This window comes from Aspergillus niger (genome assembly GCF_000002855.4).
Source record: "Aspergillus niger supercontig An16".
In the NCBI taxonomy this organism is placed as follows: Eukaryota; Fungi; Ascomycota; class Eurotiomycetes; order Eurotiales; family Aspergillaceae; genus Aspergillus; species Aspergillus niger.
Window position 1 is genome coordinate 646,868 of NT_166531.1, and position 19,801 is coordinate 666,668.

Genomic DNA, 19,801 nt, shown 5'->3' on the forward strand with positions numbered 1-19,801 from the left:
GCTGGATTTATTCATGCTTATGCGACGTACGTAGAACGCGAATGTGGCAGTCATCATACAGAATGAGAGCTTCATCTAATTCTAAACTGGTAACTAACTCTGCTATAATGAGTCATAGCATGCATCCACTCCACTATTATTGCGTAGCTTCTAGATCACCATGCGTATCATGGTGCGGCCTTAACAAGTCTGCTCCACCATAGATCTTCCAGTTCCCATAGCAAACATAGCCTCTCGGGATGCTTGCACCTTGTAATGGGGACCGTGGTGGCGCTGGAGGGGTCAAAGCAGGTTGCGAATATCCCCCGCCCGACAGACGCCTTCATAGAAGTTCTGCTGAGCAACTTGGTGGTTATGCGAATATCAAGACGTTTCCTTTTAATGATCACATGGCAATTCGGACAAGCCATAACCCACAACCTCAATAGCACAGGCAATGGCAAGACAGCATAAGTCCCAACAAGACTTACTCCATAAAAGCACCTGTGTGTCGCTGAGCATTACGACCATCTTTGCGATACCAGGAGCTGCATACACTGACCAACCCATGGCTTATCCATACCATGGTCATCTGCATCCTGAGTGAAGACGAGTCGGACGAAGCTAGTGACTTGCTCAACTGGATCTAACCCGGGGCTCTATTCTCTAAACCCCTATCCCCGGCAGAACCTCAATTTTTGATTCCGTTCCAAGCTCGGAATAAGTTGCTCTTCACCATCAGGGTTGCGGAAAATTGCCAGGGAGGTTGTTCTCGGATACTTGTCGTGGGCTTGACGTGCTCGGTGTGCTCGACCAAGAGCAGTTGACATCAACACTTGCACATATACATTCACATCTCCTTCTATGCACACCCTCAAGGTCCCTGGGACTTGTGCTTCCTAGCACCTCCTGAGCTTGCCATCTGGCCAAAGTCGGAGATGACCGATTTGAGCTTTGCAATTCGGTCCTCCAGCTCCTGGATTTCTTCTTCCTGATCAGCAACCGACCGATCAACGTCTGGTAAGTTTTCCACCACGGCCTGTGCCTTCTGAATCCGAATCTTGATCGAGCTGACCTCTGTCGGAAGGTCCTTGATATCGAGCGCTGGAGAGGTACTCGAGCCCAAGCCGGATATTTCTGCACCGCCTGGACCAGCTGAAGTCACTGTCCCCAGGACTCCAGCATTGTTGGTGTTCTCGGACCCGGCTTGTTGCTGCGATTGAGGTTGGCCAGGGGTGCCTGAAGGCGGACCGGTAGGAGCAGCAGCGCCGGTAGGGTCATCGGCCGCTCTCACGCCATTGGAGACTCCAGCAGCGTTCGTTGGCGGCGATAGAAGACGCGAAAGGAGGCCATGCAACGGCGGGACTATGTCGAATGTCTGTGGAGAAGGAAAAGGAACGGCCTGGGGGGTTGCGGGGGCGTCCTTGACCATCGGAGTCTCGGGCGCGACGGATGATTTTGGTAGGGGAGTGACCGCCGTGGGGGATCGGGACGCCATCGCGGGAAGGGCAGCAGCGCGTGGACCAGACACAACGAAAAGAAAGAAGAAGACAAGAGAAACGGTCGAGAGACCAGAGCAGAGGGCTCACGTGGGGAAAGGGAATAGCCTCGTTTCGCGGGGGAAGCTGGGTAATTGTTTAGGGAAGAGCCGGGGAAGCCGGACGAGAACGGGAGGGAGAGGAAAGTCGGAGAAAAAGACACTAAAGAAGGGAGTGGAAGGTGACGTCGGGGCGGAGCGAAAACAAAACAAGTCCCAAAGCGTCACCGAAAGCCAAAGTGTGTGCCCCTCCCCCTCCTCTATTACTATTACTGTTACTACGCTGGTCTTGCCATTGATTGTCTTCACCGGCCAGCCTTTTCGTGCTCCACCTATCAATTCTCCTCCTTCTCCTTCTTCTATCCTAATTCTCTTCTATCTTTCTTCTTCCTTCTTACACCTCCTTTTTCCCACCCATTCTTTTGCTCTTCTTGTATTTCATCCCCACTTTTGGTGAGTGCTTCCCGAGCCCATCCCGCTCTATCCCCGGACTACATTTTGCGCAGGCAATTAAATTGCTTTGGCTAACATATGCACTCCAACAACTTAGAGCACAGAGTATATAGCAAAAATGGCCAAGGTTGATCAGAAAGTCGCCCTCAGTAAGTTAAATATGTCCAATCCTTTCTTCTGTTGCCCAGCAATCCACTAATAGCCTGCTGTCTAGTCGTCATCGATGGCTGGGGTGTCGCCGGTCCCAACTCCCCCAAGGACGGTGATGCTATCGCTGCCGCTGAGACCCCCTTCATGTCCGGCTTCGCCGAGGCCGATTCGAAGACTGCTCAGGGTTACACCGAACTCGATGCTTCCTCCCTCGCTGTCGGTCTGCCGGAGGGTCTCATGGGCAACAGTGAGGTCGGTCACTTGAACATTGGAGCTGGCCGTGTCGTCTGGCAGGACAGTGTCCGCATTGACCAGACCCTCAAGAAGGGCGAGCTGGGCAAGGTGGACAACATCGTCGCTTCCTTCAAGCGCGCCAAGGAGGGCAACGGCCGTCTGCACCTGTTGGGTCTGGTTTCGGATGGTGGTGTCCACTCCAACATCACTCACCTGGTCGGCCTGCTGAAGGTCGCCAAGGAGATGGAGATCCCTCAGGTCTTCATCCACTTCTTTGGTGATGGCCGTGACACCGAGCCCAAGAGCGCTACCAAGTACATGCAGCAACTGCTCGACCAGGCCAAGGAGATTGGCGTTGGTGAGATCGCTACCGTTGTCGGACGTTACTGGGCCATGGACCGCGACAAGCGCTGGGACCGGGTTGAGATCGCCATGAAGGGTATCGTCACGGGTGAGGGCGAGGAGAGCTCTGATCCCGTCAAGACCATCAACGAGCGCTATGAGAACAAGGAGACTGATGAGTTCTTGAAGCCCATCATTGTTGGTGGCAAGGACAGACGTGTGCAGGGTATGTTGTGTTTCCTTTGCTTATGATAAATGGAGGTGCTCACTAGCGATGACAGATGGCGACACCCTCTTCTTCTTCAACTACCGTTCCGACCGTGTTCGTGAGATCACTCAGCTGCTGGGTGACTACGACCGCTCTCCCAAGCCCGAATTCCCTTACCCCAAGGACATCCACATCACCACCATGACCCGGTACAAGACCGACTACACCTTCCCTGTTGCCTTCCCTCCCCAGCACATGGGTAACGTGTTGGCCGAGTGGCTGGGCAAGAAGGATGTTAAGCAGTGCCACGTTGCCGAGACTGAGAAGTACGCTCACGTTACTTTCTTCTTCAACGGTGGTGTTGAGAAGCAGTTCCCCGGCGAGGTCCGCGATATGATCCCGTCTCCCAAGGTCGCCACCTATGACCTCGAGCCTAAGATGAGCGCTGCCGCTGTGGGTGACAAGATGGCCGAGCGCCTTGGTGAGGGCAACTTCGAGTTTGTCATGAACAACTTTGCTCCCCCCGACATGGTTGGTCACACCGGTGTCTACGAGGCTGCCATCCAGGGTGTTGCTGCCACCGACAAGGCCATCGGCGTCATTTATGAGGCCTGCAAGAAGCACGGCTACATCCTGTTCATCACCGCCGACCATGGGTAAGTCTCGCCTCCGACACGTTTAGGCAAAGATGACTCGCTGACATTCATTTCCTCTGCCCGATAGAAATGCCGAGGAGATGCTTACCGAGAAGGGCACCCCCAAGACTTCCCACACCACCAACAAGGTCCCCTTCGTCATGGCCAACGCCCCCGAGGGCTGGAGCCTCAAGAAGGAGGAGGGTGTTCTGGGAGATGTTGCTCCCACCGTCCTGGCTGCCATGGGCATCGAGCAGCCCGAGGAGATGTCCGGCCGCAGCCTTTTGGTTAAGGCATAGATTTAGCGTATAGAGTAGATGTCATGTATTGTCTGGATACGATTCCATTGATGAAGAAATGAATTATTACGGTGTCTATACTGGGGTTTAGCTTTGGAGCGAGATAGAACAGAATTTTGTTTATTTTGAATCTCTTCCATGCTCTTATACAAATGTACTTCTAATTGTGCCTTGAGGGGTACATCGTATCCATCATGATACCAATCAACCATAGCACCCACACAGGGTAGGTGCCACCCTTCGGTCGACAGACGGCCCGATTGACTACGCACCCATATAGTCTTCTGAACGCAACGATCATTAACAAGGGTATATAGAACCTCTCAACCTCGTTGTGCTGGGCCATCATTGGCCATCGCACCCAAAAGTAGCTCTGCTGTCGGTGCTTCTTTATTTCGCAGGACCTCCGAGGCGACGTGCATCATCGCCTTTGAACCGGTCAGGTACCTTGGCTGCTCTTTCTCATCCGCCATCACCAACAATTATATCTCCTCGTTATCATCGTGTGATAAGATAGCCAGTGTCTTCTACCTATAGTACTGGTAACAATGATCCGTCTATTTTCAAGCAGAAGCAGCCGCCGCCGCTTGTTGCATCTGAGTCTGGAACTGAACGATCTGTATCACGAATTGTCAGTCCCGATTACCGATAGCATGCCTACTACAATGACCATAAAACTCACCTCAGCGCGCTTCTTGTCAGCCTTGTCCTGGTTCTCCTGAATCTGTCCCTCAATGCGCTTGCTATAGATAGATCATGTCAGTCACAGCTCTCACTTCAACACCCAATTAGGGGTGGGAGAGAGGAGGGTAACTGATACGCACATTTCCTTCTCAATGAACTCAAGACGTCCATTGACAGCCATCATAGCCTCATTTTTATCCTGCTTCAGCAGAACCGGTCCGATCAACTTGTAGATGTTCGACTCGTCATCAAGGGAATTGAACTCCTTCTGAACGCCGACGTTCTCCTGCTGCTGGGATTCGAGCTTCTGGCGCGCTTCGACTAGACCGTCGAGCTCTATTACAATCAAGTATTAGTATTTGTTTCATGCTTTCAAGTAATGGTGCGCATAGCATCATGTCAAGATAGTCCGGTTGACGGAGACAGAATAGATAGATGACGCTTGCATGCCCCCCCTCAAATGGGAAGCAAACAAGTCGAGAATAGCAACATACCAGTCTGCAACGTCTGGAACTCTTCCGTAAGCGCCTGCATTTGCTTCTGTGCGTCCGCCATGATGCCGTGTGATAATCTCTATGGATAATGAGGTGTGGTGGAATGGTCGTCGGGGAAATGGGATTAGTTTATCTATCTCGGAGGGGCAAAATGGGAAGCGGAGCGGCAGAAAACCAACCAAAGACGGTAAACAAGGCCGTCTGCCCGCCTTTTCGGCCAGTGTCTCTCTGTTGCTCGTGCCATTCCTCCATTCCCAAGTATCTTCTCTTCTTGCACTTCCTACATGATTGAGCTCTCCTGATTAAACCCCTACTTAAAACCCCCTTTTGGAAAGAGGTGTAGATTCGGTAAGAATCAATCCTATACGTCATTGTTTGTTCCGTGTTCCGGTGCAATCGAGTCCCCTTCTTGCGCCCGCAGAGACAAACAGTACAGACGGCCGGACGAAACCAGGCAGGCTTCCGTCGTCATTCGCTCCCCGCCTTGAACCAGCCCAGCCAGCCCTGCTTGCTTGCTCCCCCTTACGATCATTCCGTGAACAATACTTCGATCCTTTTTCACTTCAGCCATGAGTAATACCGACTTCCTAGGGAGGGCGATTGACACCGTCAAAAAGGCCATCGAGCACGACAATGAGGGCGAATACGAGAAGGCTTATCAGCTGTATTACTCGGCACTGGAGCTGTTCATGCTGGCACTGAAATGGGAGAAGAACCCCAAGTCCAAGGAGATGATCCGCGCAAAGGCCGGCGAGTACATGGATCGTGCGGAGAAACTCAAGAATCACCTGGCTACTCTAGATAATCGAAAAAAGCCGAGTGCGGTGGGCGCTAACGGCAAGGTGGCGCAAGGAAGTGGGAAGGGAGGGTATGTACATGTCTCCCGGCATCCGATCACTTTTGGCCCAGAGAGCATTGTATGCTAACACTCCTTGGTGAATTAGAAACCAGGACGAAGATGGCGAGGACGCCGACTCGAAGAAGCTACGGTCCGCCCTTGCTGGGGCGATCTTGTCGGATAAACCCAACGTGCAGTGGGAGGATGTTGCCGGTCTGGAGAGCGCAAAGGAGGCATTGAAGGAAGCGGTCATTCTACCGATCAAGTTCCCACACCTCTTTACGGGGAAGCGCCAACCGTGGAAGGGTATCTTGCTGTATGGGCCCCCGGGTACGGGAAAGTCATATCTCGCCAAGGCTGTTGCGACGGAGGCGAACAGCACATTCTTCAGTGTTAGTAGTAGTGACTTGGTGTCGAAGTGGATGGGTGAGAGTGAAAGGTATGGATCAATCGGTGATCTTATGTTGCCACATGTCGGTTCCCAGAGCTAACATGCCTCTACAGGCTTGTGAAGCAGCTCTTCAACATGGCGCGAGAAAACAAGCCGGCGATTATCTTCATTGACGAAGTCGACGCTCTTTGCGGCCCTCGTGGCGAAGGTGAATCAGAGGCATCTCGTCGTATCAAGACGGAATTGCTCGTTCAGATGGACGGTGTTGGCAAAGACTCAAAGGGCGTTCTGATCCTCGGCGCAACGAACATTCCCTGGCAACTGGATGCAGCCATTCGTCGTCGATTCCAGCGTCGAGTCCACATCAGTCTCCCCGATATCAACGCACGAATGAAGATGTTCATGCTGGCTGTCGGCTCCACGCCCTGCGAGTTGACGCAAGCCGACTACCGAACCCTGGCAGAGATGAGCGAGGGCTACTCCGGTAGCGATATTAGCATTGCTGTGCAGGATGCGCTGATGCAGCCAATCCGCAAGATCCAAACAGCAACGCACTACAAGAAGGTAAGCCCTCCAGTCATGCATATTCCTAGGGAAGACAACACTAACCACAAATCCAGGTCATCCTCGACGGTGCCGAAAAGCTAACCCCCTGCTCACCGGGCGACCAAGGCGCAATGGAAATGTCATGGACCACCGTAGAAGCCGACCAACTCCTGGAACCCCCGCTCGTCCTGAAAGACTTCATCAAGGCGGTTCGTAACTCCCGACCAACCGTCAGTCAAGAAGACCTGCAACGAAACTCCGAATGGACCAAGGAATTCGGCAGCGAGGGTGCTTAATTCAAGATCCATCCCAAACTTAACCACATCCATCTTCTCACATTTAGAAGAAGACAAACGAGTCCATCCATCATCCTCTCGTTTGCCTCATCACGACCCGATAGAATCAACCAGGCTTCATAAAGTCAAGCTTTCTTTCCCATCCGTCCCCATTATTCGGATATCCTTTTTCCCCCTCCCGATATTGACTCGGTCGACATGATTTGGCATGCATGGATATTAAACGCTCAATTGGAATGAAGGGACGAACGAACGAACGAACGAAAGAAAAGAAAATCCACGACCACACACGCTTCCATGTGCTTTACTACATATACGTACACCATTCGAAATGCTCCCTACGACTTTTTTCCCCATTACTTCTTCTCTTTTCTTTATTTCTTTTCGACTTTCCTGTTTTCTCTCACACCTTCCATCTCGGTGTTAGGCAGACTCATGTCTTTATCATTGTGCAGCAAGGCGAGGCGTTGATCTAAAGTCACTGTTTTGTTTCTCCTTCTGTTTACTCAACTACATGACTCGGTGTGGAATGGATGAACGTCGTCGGTTGAAATTCAATTCTCACTTTATGTGCGTATACACTGGCCTTTGTGGTGGTCTTAGTTCATTATTTTTTTGTAGGCCAGATATTGAAAACACATCCACTACTGGTATACAACCATGAATTCAAATTTGGGTTCAGACATATCTCATTAACCATTCAATCTAACCACCCAGACCAACAATACTAAAAATAAAGAGTATATGTGTGAGGGAACCATTATCCCTGGGGAGAAACTACACAAACAAAGTAGTAGGTACAATACCAACGACAATTCCTTTCACAATCCAACCTAGGAGAGGACAACGCCTTAAGACAGATCCATCAAAAACGCCGGGGAATCTTCTCAACAAAGCCAAAAGAAAATGCAAAATCATTGGAAATCAATGGGGGGTAACCCCATTTAGCGGGAAAGGAAGGAAGAGAGGCTCGACATCAGACGGTTCGAGAGGTCATATAAAGGCAGCGATCAGGCTTTGCTGTAAGAAGCGTCTCGCCTCTTCAGAACCTCATTCTTTGCCCGTCGGAGTCCCTCACCAAGCTTCTTCGTCTTCTTCCAGTCTTGGCACATCCGTTGCATACGGACGACGGCTCTGACCATGGAGACGGCAGTCTTCAGCTTGGACTGGGGAGTGCGGGTCTTGTTACGGTCACGGGATTTGACACCCATGTCGGAGATCATGCGGAGATCGGCTTCGTTGCTGTTGGAGGGAGTATGTTAGTTAAACGATAATAAAGATAGGGTAGTCGTAGAAATGAGGGGACTAACCAGGCAACCCGAACACGCTCGCCAAGTTCCATCAAGCCCTTACTCCAGGCCAGGTCACGGCGGAACTTCTCCTCACGCTTCAGTCGCGCACGAAGCCAGATAATTTCCTTGCCCAGACCGAGAATCTCCTTCTCATGTCTTGTCTTACTGCTCTCGCTCTTCGTCCCCATCTTCTCCACGAGATGGTCATATCGCTCTTGCAGGGATTCGAGCTCCTTCAAGGCCGATTCAGCCTTTCTAGCACAGAATGAACGCTCATCACGGATCCTGCGCATTTGCGCCTTGAGCTCGTTCATACGGGCCTCTCGTTCTGACACCTTGAGCGCGAGCGATTCCGCCTCCAGAGTGGATGATTTGAGTAGCTCATGAAGATCACGCTGGTCTTCTTCTCTCATTGCAGCTCTTTCAAGATCGCGATTCTTCGATTTCACTTCCCGTAGCGTTCGGTGGGCCTCAGACAGCTGTTTTCGTAGATTCCGGAGCTCATCATGGAGTTTGTTGGAGGGTGAAGAGGACGGTGAGTGGGATTCGTATTTCTTCATCATAGCATCGTGCAGTTCTCTTTCCAATTCAGCAAGCCGTGCTTTGTAATTTCGGACGGACGACTTCTGGTCGGCTTCGCGCTGAAGCAACGTCTTTTCACGCTTCCGAGCCTCATCCAGGCTATGACGAAGCATCGAGAGGTCTCCATTTGCAGTCGAATGTTCGTTCTCAGCATGTGGCTGCTGCTGAAGGAGGTTCTCAAGCTCTTGTATGCGTCTTTCGTAACGTTGCGCCTTACTCTTTGTCAACGCCAGCTCGCGATCCCTTCCACCCGAAGTCGTGTGCAGCTTATCGTGAAGTTGGTCGATTTCGGCAGACAGACGGTTCTCTTCCAGGGCAGCCCGCTCGATCTCGGCGCTCAGCTGCTTTTCTAGCGTCTCCTTGGCTTCCAACAATGAGGATCTGTCCTCCTTGAGGCGTCTAACCTCGCCTTCAAGCCGTAGAACGGATTTTCGGAGATCGACCTTTTCTTTATCGAAACGCGTCGTGTCGTCAACTTGATTCTGGGCCTGATCCAGTTGGACCTGAAGCTCATCGCGTTCTGTCTCAATTTCAGCAGCAGACGTCCGCAAATCGTGTAATTCGACATGGGCATTAGCCAGCTGATCACGGAGTCTCTGTTTCTCGTTGATGAGCTTCTGGATTTGACTGTCATGTTCTGCAGATCCTTTCTGTGTTCGGCCCTTGGTATACTCCTGTTCTTCCTCCAAGCTCGATTGTAAGACGACAATCTCGTCCTCCAGAGCCTGGATCTTCTCTTGAAGCGCTGCCTCTGAACGTCTAACAATCCTCAAATCCTCTTTCAGGGAAAGGATTTCATTACGCTGTTCATCGATTATCTCCCGTTTTGATGTGAGGTCGTCGTTCAGTTCTTTGACCTGCCGGCTCAAAACAGCCTCTGAGTTAAAGTGGCGCGTCTTCTCGCTATCGATGACTTCTTGTAGTTTCATCTCTTTTCCAGACAGAGTATGTTCAACTTGCTCAAGCTTTTCTATCGTGCGCTTGAAACCAGCTGCCTGATCTTCAGCTCTGTCCTTCTGCAATTGCAAGGCACGCCTGGCGCTCTCCCACCTGTCTTGCTCGAGAGCAAACTGGCCCTCCTTATCTTCGATTTCATGGTGGAGAGCCTCAATCTCTTCTTGTAGCCTCTCGACTTCTTCCTTGTAGTGAGTACGGACAGTATTCGTATTATCCAGCGCATGGTGATGCTCTTCCTCCAAGGTTTGTTGTAGCTCCTTAATCTTAGACTGCGCTCTCGCCAGCTCCTGCTGCAGGCTTCCGGACTCGTCCGTCAATGCATGGTGTCGGGTTTGTAATAGTTCTTTCTCGTCCGCTTTGCGTTGGACTTCGTCGAGCGCTTCCTGCAACTGGGCAGAGATCCTGTCATATTCCTGCTGGGTCAAGTCTCGTTCCCGCCTAGCCTGCGCAGCCTCATCCTGCAGCTTCCGCTCCTTGTCGTTCATCTGTTGCTGGGATTCCCGATATCGCTCCTCAATCCGGGCTTCGTGATCGGATCGTGTTTCGATATCTTTCTTCAATGCGCTGTTTTCTTGTTGGAGCTCACGAAGTTCCTCCTCCAACTTACTGGCCTTCTCCTCCAGCTGACGCGTCAGTCCACTTGTACTGATAGATTTGTTTGCCATCTCATCGTGCAACTCCTGTAGATCTTTCTGAGCCTGGTCCTTCTCCATGACTGCTTGACTTGCAGCATCCCTCGCCTCTCTGGCATCCGACTTCGCCTGATCCAGCGACTCTTGTAACTCTTCCATCTGCTCTTTCGCACGTTGCAGTTCTGATTCCAGCTCAGTAAGTGCATCGCGTTCCTTGCCGTCTCTGTCCTTCAATTCTTCGATCTCCTCTTCGCGTTCCTCGATTACCCGGTCCCGCTCCCTTACCGACGCCTCGAGATCTTCAACTTCGTCACGGAGTTTCTCCATTTCTTCAGTTTGGCTGTCCTTGGCATCCCTCAAATCTTCCTGGAGCTCCCTGATTTGGTTGTCTCTCGCTTCGATCTCTTCCCGCATCAAATCCATTTCGCGCTGTATCGTATCATCGGATGGTCTTCCCCGTGCCTTCTCCCTCAGCTCCTGAAATTGTATGCGGTAGGATTCGAGGTCGCGTTCAGCCTGTTGGAGGCTCTTCTTGTAGCGTGAGATGTCGCGTTGCATCGTTAATTTCGAGACCTTTAGCTCTGTGTTTTCCTTCAGCGCTGCTTGGTTGTAGGCGGGTCCGGCCTTCTCCAGTTGCTCCTGCAAGAAATGAATTTTCAATTTCAGACCAAAATTATCCTTGTCTAATTGATCGATCATCTATACTTGTTAGTAACGTTCTCCAACGCTATAAACCATATCTTTACCTTCTCCTGTTCCTTCAATGTCATATTATTGCCCTCATTGAGTACACCACCGTTCCTGGACAACCCTGGAAGCGGTGTGCTCTGCACGCTGCTGCTTGCAACCTGCGGGATAGGAGTGGGCTGATCGTCGGTCGCGTCTTCCTCATCAATGTCGGTCATTTCCATCCCAGGCAAGCCCGGCGTGTTGCCATTGCTCAAATAACTCCTGCCGATATGTCCCGGGGTCTTTGGTCCGCGCGTCGTAGACATATTTCGCAAGTAATTGTTCTTCGTGGCACTCCTCATGAGGGGCGTAAATTCACCCTTGGGAGGCGCTGCTGTGGGAAGCTGATGTCGACTATTTAACGCGCTTCTTGCCGATTTGGAAGCTGCGCCTGCACGCGGCGTGTTGATCTTGAAACTCCCAGAAGTCCGCCTTCGACCGTCACCAAGACCTTTGAGGAGGTCATCATCCTTGGAAGGTGTAGCAAACGAATTTTCCACCGAGTCAAGTGCTGTCAAATTGGGTCGTCCCACGCTGCGATAGCCGGTCATATAAGTCGCGTTTCCGTCGACTTCGGTGCGCGGCGTGTCGATGTACGGATACGCCATGGTCGACGGGTAAAACGCGGGGTTATAGTGCTGAAGGTTGGTGTGAACAGTGTAGGGGAAGGTGCGAATGCCATTCAATGGGAAACCATCGCCGACAACACCACTGGAAATCGGGGAACGCGGCGGAGGGGACTGACAATCTAAGGTAGTACTGGAAATGCGATGCGATACGGGACGTGTTTTGGGCGGTGAGGCCTCAAGCCCTCGTTCTTGTTGACATCTGGCCCAACGCGACCTAGCGCCCGGGTCACGGGGCCCGGGCCAAGCAATTCGCCGCGTCTCGTCCGGTATGAAGTCATGCCGTAATTTATTTTCCAGTTTCTGATTATTGAAGTTGGTTTGAGTTGAACTGCTGCACACAGCAGCCTGAAACTACATTCAAGGCAGGGAAGTGTGCCTGCTGCAGATCATTCGCATCATGGCGCCCATGTCCGAGGAGGACCTGGAGTGGTTCAAGTCGACTTTCCACCCCATCCCCAAGCCGGAGATCCCTGACGATAGCGTCGATTATTCTCTTTACTATATTCCTTCCAGCCCCGCCCCCGCGGTGGTCGACGAAGTCGCTGAAACGCGTGCGAGATTGGTAGAGGTGCAACGTACCTCTGCAGAATTGGTAAAAGACCTTCTAAAGGATTATATCTGGCAACGTGAAAGCTTTCGGCTGGAGATCACGAAAGATAATGGTGCGCCGCGTTCTTTCATGTATACTAATTGCTTGTTTCAGCCACTGACGGATACCTAGGAGTCACCTCTTTGCATGGCCGCACCAACTTCGGAGATTCAATTGAGGACGAGTGGGTGATCGTATATCTGTTGCGCGAGTTGACTAAGAAGCACAAAAATGTCTGGGCGAAAGCTGTGGATGGTGATGGTCAGTTCCTTTTGGTGGAAGCTGCCGCCACGCTACCTGCTTGGCTGGAACCTGAGGTAGCAGATAACAGAGTTAGTGGCGTATTCGTTGTAGTGTCTGTTATGTCGCAGGCTAACTTCCTCCCAGGTCTGGATTAACCAAGGTCAACTTGTCATAATTAAGCCCAAGAACGATAAGAAAGATAGAGTGACAGAGAAGATATCGCTGTCGGATGCAAAGAAGATCATCATGGAGGAGCCGGGGCGTCTTATGAGATCTACCATGATTCAGGAGGAGGCGTTCTACCGCTTGCGTAACTATCCCCAACAGATCAACGAAAACCTTCACTCCGCGTTCGTGACCATCCCTCGCAAAATTGCCTTCCTACTTCATCAGAAGCCCGCATATATCTCTGCCGCTGTCGAAGCCTTCTATCTGCGCGACCCGATTGCACTGCGACCTCTTCGATCCAAGGATGCCGACAGCTTCATCTTCAAGCCTGAAGATTTCGTCACCGTGAGCGTCCGCTTCACGCGGGTTGGATATGCTCAACTCAAAAGCCAGGACTTTCCAGTACCGAAGTCATGGAACGATAAACTACCCACAACAGATGATCAGAAAGCATATGATCGGGCCGAGATAGGCATGAAATTGGCTTGTGGATTTGAGATGCTTCTCACGGATCCTCAAAATCAAGACAAGACAGCAGTCAGGGAAATGAAGCTTATTTTGGAAGACCTGGATACTGGTGATGAACAACTGCCCACGGACAAAGACATCGAAGCCTGGGACAAGCGGCAAGATGACGAGAAATGGCTCGACATCAGCTTTGAAGACTTAGATCGGGAGCTCAAAGGCAAGGGGAAAGACAAAGACGGTAGACCGCTCGCCGAGGGTACCTTTGGTGATGCGAACGCGCAAGAAAATCTTCAGCGTATTGTGGCGCAATTCGAGAAGTTCCTGAATGATGATTCGGCTGGCTTCGAAGGAGCAGAATTCTTCGATGACTATGGCACTGATACTGACAATGAGGATGAGGATGAGGATGAGGATGAGATGAGCAGTGATGGTGAAGATAAAGAGGCTTCGTTTGATGAAGAGGAATTTTCGAGGATGATGAAGGAAATGATGGGAATGCCATCAGGCGGCTCTGGCCTGCCGGGCTCGTCTCGGCCTTCGAAGCCGCGGGGGCGAGTGGAGGAACTGGATAGCGAATCCGAGGATGACACCGAGCAGATTAAGGAACTTTCGAAGCAAATGGAGGCAGAATTGAAAGGCACGGGAGTGCTCGACCTCAATCGCAAGCCCAAGACAGCCGGTGACAAGCAGGCTTTGGCTGATACCAAGTCAGGTGAAGCGGAAGACGATGATCTACCTGAACTGGATGAGGACGACATTGACATCAACTTCGCAAAAAACCTTCTTGAAAGTCTTCAGGGCCAATGTGGCGCGGCTGGCCCTGCAGGAAATATGCTTTCTATGATGAATCTAGCTATGCCCAAAGACGATCGTCATCGCTGACACTGCGACTATGAATGACGAGTATCAACATTGTCCCGGGTTGACTGTCAACGAAAATATGATGTATAGCCAGTCGCTAACATTCAGGCCATCAATGGCTCGTCACCAGACGATATGACCTTGCATACCTCTGTCGGATAGACAAGAGGTCAGGTGATTCGCTGCCGCTGTTCTATGCTTGCGGCCTATGGGAGTCAAAGACTTGCTGCCAGGAGCTCGGATTGAGCCCTATATATACTTCAGACTGCCAACACGTCTATAATGAAGGCTCAGTCGATGTGCAAAGAGAAAGGTCTATTGCGACCTGAATATTTTCTACCTGGAAGTGCATGCCCACACTGACCGGGGAGAGATGACCATTGGAAAATCTTCGAGAAACCGCTCCTCATTTTCTCTGGGACTGGCTGCTTCCATGGAGCTGTATCGACCGTATATCGATTGTGATGAAATATATCAGAATCCTAGACCTAATGGGGTATCATATCCTAGTATCATGATGATCTGAAGACAACTTAAATGAAGATTGGGTCTCCTAGTCCGAACGCCGCGTAATATATATACGAGACACTTTGTGCATAATTAGGTACTACTAGTGAATAATGAACGTACAAAGAAGATTATATACTTATTTCACAACCATACTAGTGTCTAACACTTTATGCAAAAACTAATGTCATAACTACTACTACTAGTAGTTGTTACCTCCTGATGTAGCCATCACCATCATCATGATGCTGTATGCTTGGTCCCCCGTGATAAGCCCCGATAAGAGTCTGCAGACAAGCCGATAAGCCCCGTGTCGATCACGTGGCGGCGTTATCGGCCGGCCTGGCTCGTACTTCCCCTCGTTGGGCTTTCTTCCCCTCTTTCTTCCCCTCCCTGCTTTGCCTCTCTCAGTTGCTGCCTTTTCCGTGGACTCTCACCTTCTGGGCGGATCCCTGGCACTGGACTGTACGTTGCTGCTGGTTTCTTTAGTTAAGATCCAGTCCATCTCATCTCAGGTCCCGTCGTACCTGTTGTGCTGCAAGTAGCCTTCTGGTGCCGGATTCCCCCGGTCAAGCGGAGCAACCGGGTGTTTGCCTCGAGACAGAACCCCTAGGCTGTGACGAACAGATCAAGATCACCGTCGCTGTTTCTATACATACTCATTGGGAGACCTGACATCGTGATTCTTTCTTTTAAGCAAATATACATCTGGATTTAAAGAATGGCCACCCCGGCTCAATGTTACTACTGTTTCGAGACCCTTGCTGCCTCCTATAGGCGCAGGGAACCCATCAGTCTTGCGTCTGTGGAAGAGCTCTGGGAACAGCACGAACAGTATAAAAAGCTCGCCGCGTTAGATGAGGACGACGATTCGCAATTTGTAGACGAGGACGAGAACACCGCGCCGCTTTCTGGAAAGAGCAGTCGCTCTCAGAAGATCAAAGTGCCCCGAGTCAGCCGACTTCAGTCTGGCTCGAGCTCTTCTACAACACAATCCCTTGCGTCTACCAACTCATCGCAATCTGTCTTGTCAAGCTCAACCACAGTCACGACACCCAGCTCCTCCTCGGACACGGCCGGTGGCAAGCCGAGAGAAGACAAATATCCTCTCTTTGTAACATGGAATACCGTTTCGAAACACGGTCACAAGTCACTCCGGGGTTGCATTGGCACATTTGAGGCGCAGGAGCTTGCCGAGGGCCTGAAATCTTACGCTCTCACGTCGTACGTATATCCCTTTCACCATCCATGAGACCGGGCCTTCCACCTACACCTTGGCAAGGCTCGCGCATGCTAACCGCCCACAGCGCATTTGATGATACTCGGTTTTCCCCGATCCCGGAGTCTCTTCTGCCCTCTCTCTCTTGCTCATTGACACTTCTCGGGTCTTTCGAGCCATGCACCAACGCTCTGGACTGGATCCTTGGGGTGCATGGCCTTCGCATCTCCTTCATTCATCGCGGCAGACGCTATGGCGCAACCTACCTCCCTGATGTCGCGGTCGAGCAAGGATGGACTAAAGAAGAGACCGTCAACAGCCTGATGCACAAAGCAGGCTGGGATGGGCCTTCCGAGAGCGTGGCGAGACGGTTTTTGCGAGGCAGCAGCAATGCTGGTCATGGGACTGCCGGCGCAACCAAGCCATGGGAGCAGGTCTCCGATTTCCGAGCCGTCAAGTATCAGGGCCTCAAGGCCAGCAGCAGCTATGCGGAATGGCAAGAATGGCGGCAGTGGGTCCTCTCGCTGGACGATGGGAGCCAGCAGCTCTTGAGCTGACAGCCAACCAATGATCCCATTCAACCTGGATGTTTAATGATGCGATGGCGTCAGTGAGACGAGAGGCGTTTTATTCTTTGGTTATTTTATGCATTTGGGACATATCTACCACATGTCATGTAAACAGACATCCAACGTACTACACAATCCGTTTATAAGGACATACTAATCGGGACAACTCCATCTTTCGGGAAAGCCTCCTCGTTTTGCTATAACGCCCATTCCAACGTTAGATTATATATTTTTATTACTTCCTACAACATTCCGAGCCACAAATACACTGCACCATAACTCCGAACACATTGTTTATACAAGAAACGTTTAAACAGCAAAACCGGTGCATACCCACACCTTACAATCTAGTACGTAGACCTCGTGAGTGCAAAAAGAACAAGCCTATCAGGCTAAACTAACCTCTCCCCTTCCCTCCACCAACTCAAAAAGAAAGGGGGGGAGGGAAGAAACAATTCCAACATCTAAGTTGCACCATACTATCATACTATCATATCTTTCCACCCTTTCCTCCAATCACCTGATCTATAAATCCAGTTATACTTCATCTTAACCCGCGTATATACGTCTAATATAGAAGTATCGATATCTATTACATCGTATCGTATGCTATAGTTACTAGTACGTATGAAAGAGGATAGAACCGAGACCGAAATATGTTTCTTTTGCCACAAAAGCCACACCAGATAATGATCAGAAAAAATTTATTCCCATCAAGGGTTTACAGATATCAAGATAAGGAAGTGGTGACAGTGTGAAGGGGAACAAAAGGTATATAAGCTTAAGCTTGGTATAAATGATCCCAGGAAAATAATGATACGATATATACTTATTACCATCCTTTATTTCTTTCCAGTCCGACTCCACAGGCCTGCGACCATTTCTTGGACTTTCCGCTCCTGAGCGCGGATCTGCTCTTCTGTCTGACCACGAGCATTGGCACGACCATCGATTTCCATATCTCCATCGTGGTCGCGTCGTTCTTCGATGACGTCGTTGCCGTTGACTCGTTCGGGCTTGGGGTCGACGCTCATCATACCGTCCATCATTAGGCCGCCGCCTTCGCGAAGCTTGTTGATGGCGCGAACGGTATCGATGGCCTTGTGGAGGGTGCGGCGAGCGTTGAAGTTCTTCTTGACGGTGGGGAGGAGATCTTCGCCGGAGCCGAACTTGTCTGCGGATGTGTCGTAGGGCGGGTTGACCCAGGCGTGTTGCAAGGCATCGTGAGCCGTCATTCGAGCGCTAGGGTCGATGGTTAGGCAACGCTTGATGAAGTCCCGTGCGTCGTGGGAAACACCGCGCCAGTACTCGATGGGTGTGAAGGAGTAATCTGCTGCAAGGATGGCCTGCATCTCTTCCAGGTTGGAGTCGCGGTCAAAGGGGGTGTAGCCGCATAGCAAGAAATAGGTGATGACACCAATGGCCCAGATGTCTCTGTTGGGTGGTCGTTAGTATTAGAAACAGTACTCGCGCTGGCAGAATGTCAAGGCAGAGGAACGTACACTGGCTTTCCATGACCACTCTTCTTGAAGATCTCGGGAGCCATGTATCCCGGTGTGCCGCACGTCGTTGTAAGAACATGGAACTGCTCCTCGTCCATAATTCTCGACAAGCCAAAGTCTGCGATCAGTAGATCCGCATTATCCTCTGGGGTGCGGAAAAGAAGATTCTCTGGCTTCAGATCCCGATGCACGATCCCGTGGTCGTGCAAGTATGCCACAGCGGAAAGAATGGCACGAATGAGGTCCGCAGCGTCGGATTCGTAGTAACTGCCCTTACGGCAAATGCGATCGAATAGCTCGCCACCAAGCGCAAGATCGGTAACCAGATACACTGTCAAATTGCGAAAGGACAGTTAGCCTTCGACGACTTTCATATCAAGACTCCACACCGGTGATACACATACAGTTGTTCATAGTCTCGAAATAATCGACCAGGGTCAATATGTTCTGATGTCCCATCGACACCCTTTTCAGCACCGCGATCTCATTTCGAACCTATCACGATAACCCCACAATCCTTATCATTAGCCTTCCTGGTTTATCCTGAGTTTCGCCAGCCACAGCTAGATCCCCTGGGTGAAGAAGTACCATGTGCTCACGTCCTGCCATCAAGCGCTTGTTGATCACCTTCGCCGCATAGTAGCGGCCGGTGTCAATGTGCACACATTCCTTGACGACCGAGTAGGAGCCGGCTCCCAGGGTCTTTCCAGTCTTGTATCGGCAGGGCTGGACTTTAGGCCGTTGACCTGCTTGCGGTTGCGACGCCATTTATGATTGAAATTCCCGAAGGCGACGGAGTTCTGTTTCAGGGGTGGAGAGGTAAGGGTGGACTGTCGATAGGGTCCGGGTTCAAGGCAGACGGATAAGGGTGGTTCGGGCCTGCGTCTTCAGCCCCGCGGTCAGTAGATGGATAGACAAGATAGCGGATCTTGAACCAATAAGCCAAGTCCAATCAAAAGTCGGCTTACATACCTGCAGGAAGCGTGACGGGTTCACAGGCGAAGTGAAACGTGCCAGGGAGATAGCCAGAATAAAGGACCGGTTGTTTCGTCGCAATGGGACGATGTGGTGGAGTCCGACTGCGGGGTTTCGGTGCAGACGCCGTTGGGCGGACGCTGTTGGAGTGGGGGGTTTTCAAACCAGCTGAGGATGATGCTCCTGGGATCCAGAACAGAGAAACAAGCTGTCAGCAATGCTGTCTTCTGGTGGAATGCGGAAAATCAAATCGATGGAGATCGGCGTGTTGAAGGAAAGTAAGTTGGGGTGACAGATCGGATTGCGGTGCGCCTGCCACACACGTGCCGAGGTGCTAATCGAAGAATCATCCATGGATCGTGTGCACTTTGTCTCATATATTAATAGATGGATCATTGACTTGCGATATAAATTGAGCTTAGGGACTTATTATTACCCACAACCACTACGGAAGTAAACAACAGACTCAGAACCCTTCCAAAGGTAAATATATGTGCTTTCTAAGTCAAGAGCCTACGTGGAGGGGCCGGGATGTATTTCCGACATATTGGACAGTCCACAGAAGAGACTCGGGCCAGGCACCGGCACTACTACATCCTCGTCTATATGAGTTTCTTAGCAACGGACCAGGTACTATTATGCATACACTATGTATTGAAGGGAGGCAAGGTAATAAAAATGCTATTTACGCCATTCAAATGGATTCAATCCCTTCCGCAACGCCTATCCAATGTTGCCCCGGCCGCATGTATATACCGAAACCGAAGTGTAGAAGAGTTACCGCGGGTATCGC

The 19,801-nt window shown here is 51.0% G+C and overlaps 8 protein-coding genes across 8 annotated transcripts; 4 read left to right on the forward strand and 4 right to left on the reverse strand.

Annotated features, from left to right (window-relative positions):
• Nucleotides 1-853: 853 nt before the first annotated feature.
• Nucleotides 854-1,477, reverse strand: An16g02980 (uncharacterized protein; the record flags this gene model as incomplete). Its single annotated transcript, XM_001397573.3, has 1 exon — nt 854-1,477. The coding sequence occupies one exon, from the start codon at nt 1,475-1,477 to the stop codon at nt 854-856; it is 624 nt and encodes a 207-aa protein (XP_001397610.1).
• A 610-nt stretch (nt 1,478-2,087) lies between these two features.
• On the forward strand, nt 2,088-3,837 carry An16g02990 (uncharacterized protein; the record flags this gene model as incomplete). Its single annotated transcript, XM_001397574.3, has 4 exons — nt 2,088-2,118; nt 2,184-2,921; nt 2,977-3,559; nt 3,627-3,837. 4 exons carry the CDS (start codon nt 2,088-2,090, stop codon nt 3,835-3,837), a joined length of 1,563 nt encoding a protein of 520 aa, XP_001397611.1.
• Nucleotides 3,838-4,400: 563 nt separating this feature from the next.
• An16g03000 (uncharacterized protein) lies at nt 4,401-5,076 on the reverse strand (the record flags this gene model as incomplete). Its single annotated transcript, XM_001397575.1, has 4 exons — nt 4,401-4,454; nt 4,520-4,580; nt 4,662-4,857; nt 5,016-5,076. The coding sequence occupies 4 exons, from the start codon at nt 5,074-5,076 to the stop codon at nt 4,401-4,403; spliced, it is 372 nt and encodes a 123-aa protein (XP_001397612.1).
• A 508-nt stretch (nt 5,077-5,584) lies between these two features.
• On the forward strand, nt 5,585-7,086 carry An16g03010 (uncharacterized protein; the record flags this gene model as incomplete). The annotated part of the gene is made up of 4 exons (XM_001397576.3): nt 5,585-5,883; nt 5,960-6,292; nt 6,358-6,808; nt 6,865-7,086. 4 exons carry the CDS (start codon nt 5,585-5,587, stop codon nt 7,084-7,086), a joined length of 1,305 nt encoding a protein of 434 aa, XP_001397613.1.
• A 1,010-nt stretch (nt 7,087-8,096) lies between these two features.
• On the reverse strand, nt 8,097-11,886 carry An16g03020 (uncharacterized protein; the record flags this gene model as incomplete). Its single annotated transcript, XM_001397577.1, has 3 exons — nt 8,097-8,328; nt 8,397-11,248; nt 11,296-11,886. 3 exons carry the CDS (start codon nt 11,884-11,886, stop codon nt 8,097-8,099), a joined length of 3,675 nt encoding a protein of 1,224 aa, XP_001397614.1.
• A 418-nt stretch (nt 11,887-12,304) lies between these two features.
• An16g03030 (uncharacterized protein) lies at nt 12,305-14,257 on the forward strand (the record flags this gene model as incomplete). Its single annotated transcript, XM_059745014.1, has 3 exons — nt 12,305-12,569; nt 12,611-12,828; nt 12,884-14,257. The coding sequence occupies 3 exons, from the start codon at nt 12,305-12,307 to the stop codon at nt 14,255-14,257; spliced, it is 1,857 nt and encodes a 618-aa protein (XP_059605610.1).
• Nucleotides 14,258-14,856: 599 nt separating this feature from the next.
• On the forward strand, nt 14,857-16,519 carry An16g03040 (uncharacterized protein; the record flags this gene model as incomplete). Its single annotated transcript, XM_059745015.1, has 6 exons — nt 14,857-14,862; nt 14,953-14,993; nt 15,155-15,208; nt 15,464-15,967; nt 16,051-16,321; nt 16,397-16,519. 6 exons carry the CDS (start codon nt 14,857-14,859, stop codon nt 16,517-16,519), a joined length of 999 nt encoding a protein of 332 aa, XP_059605611.1.
• Nucleotides 16,520-17,373: 854 nt separating this feature from the next.
• On the reverse strand, nt 17,374-18,801 carry An16g03050 (uncharacterized protein; the record flags this gene model as incomplete). Its single annotated transcript, XM_003188887.2, has 4 exons — nt 17,374-17,965; nt 18,034-18,364; nt 18,438-18,528; nt 18,622-18,801. 4 exons carry the CDS (start codon nt 18,799-18,801, stop codon nt 17,374-17,376), a joined length of 1,194 nt encoding a protein of 397 aa, XP_003188935.1.
• Between the last annotated feature and the right edge of the window lie 1,000 nt (nt 18,802-19,801).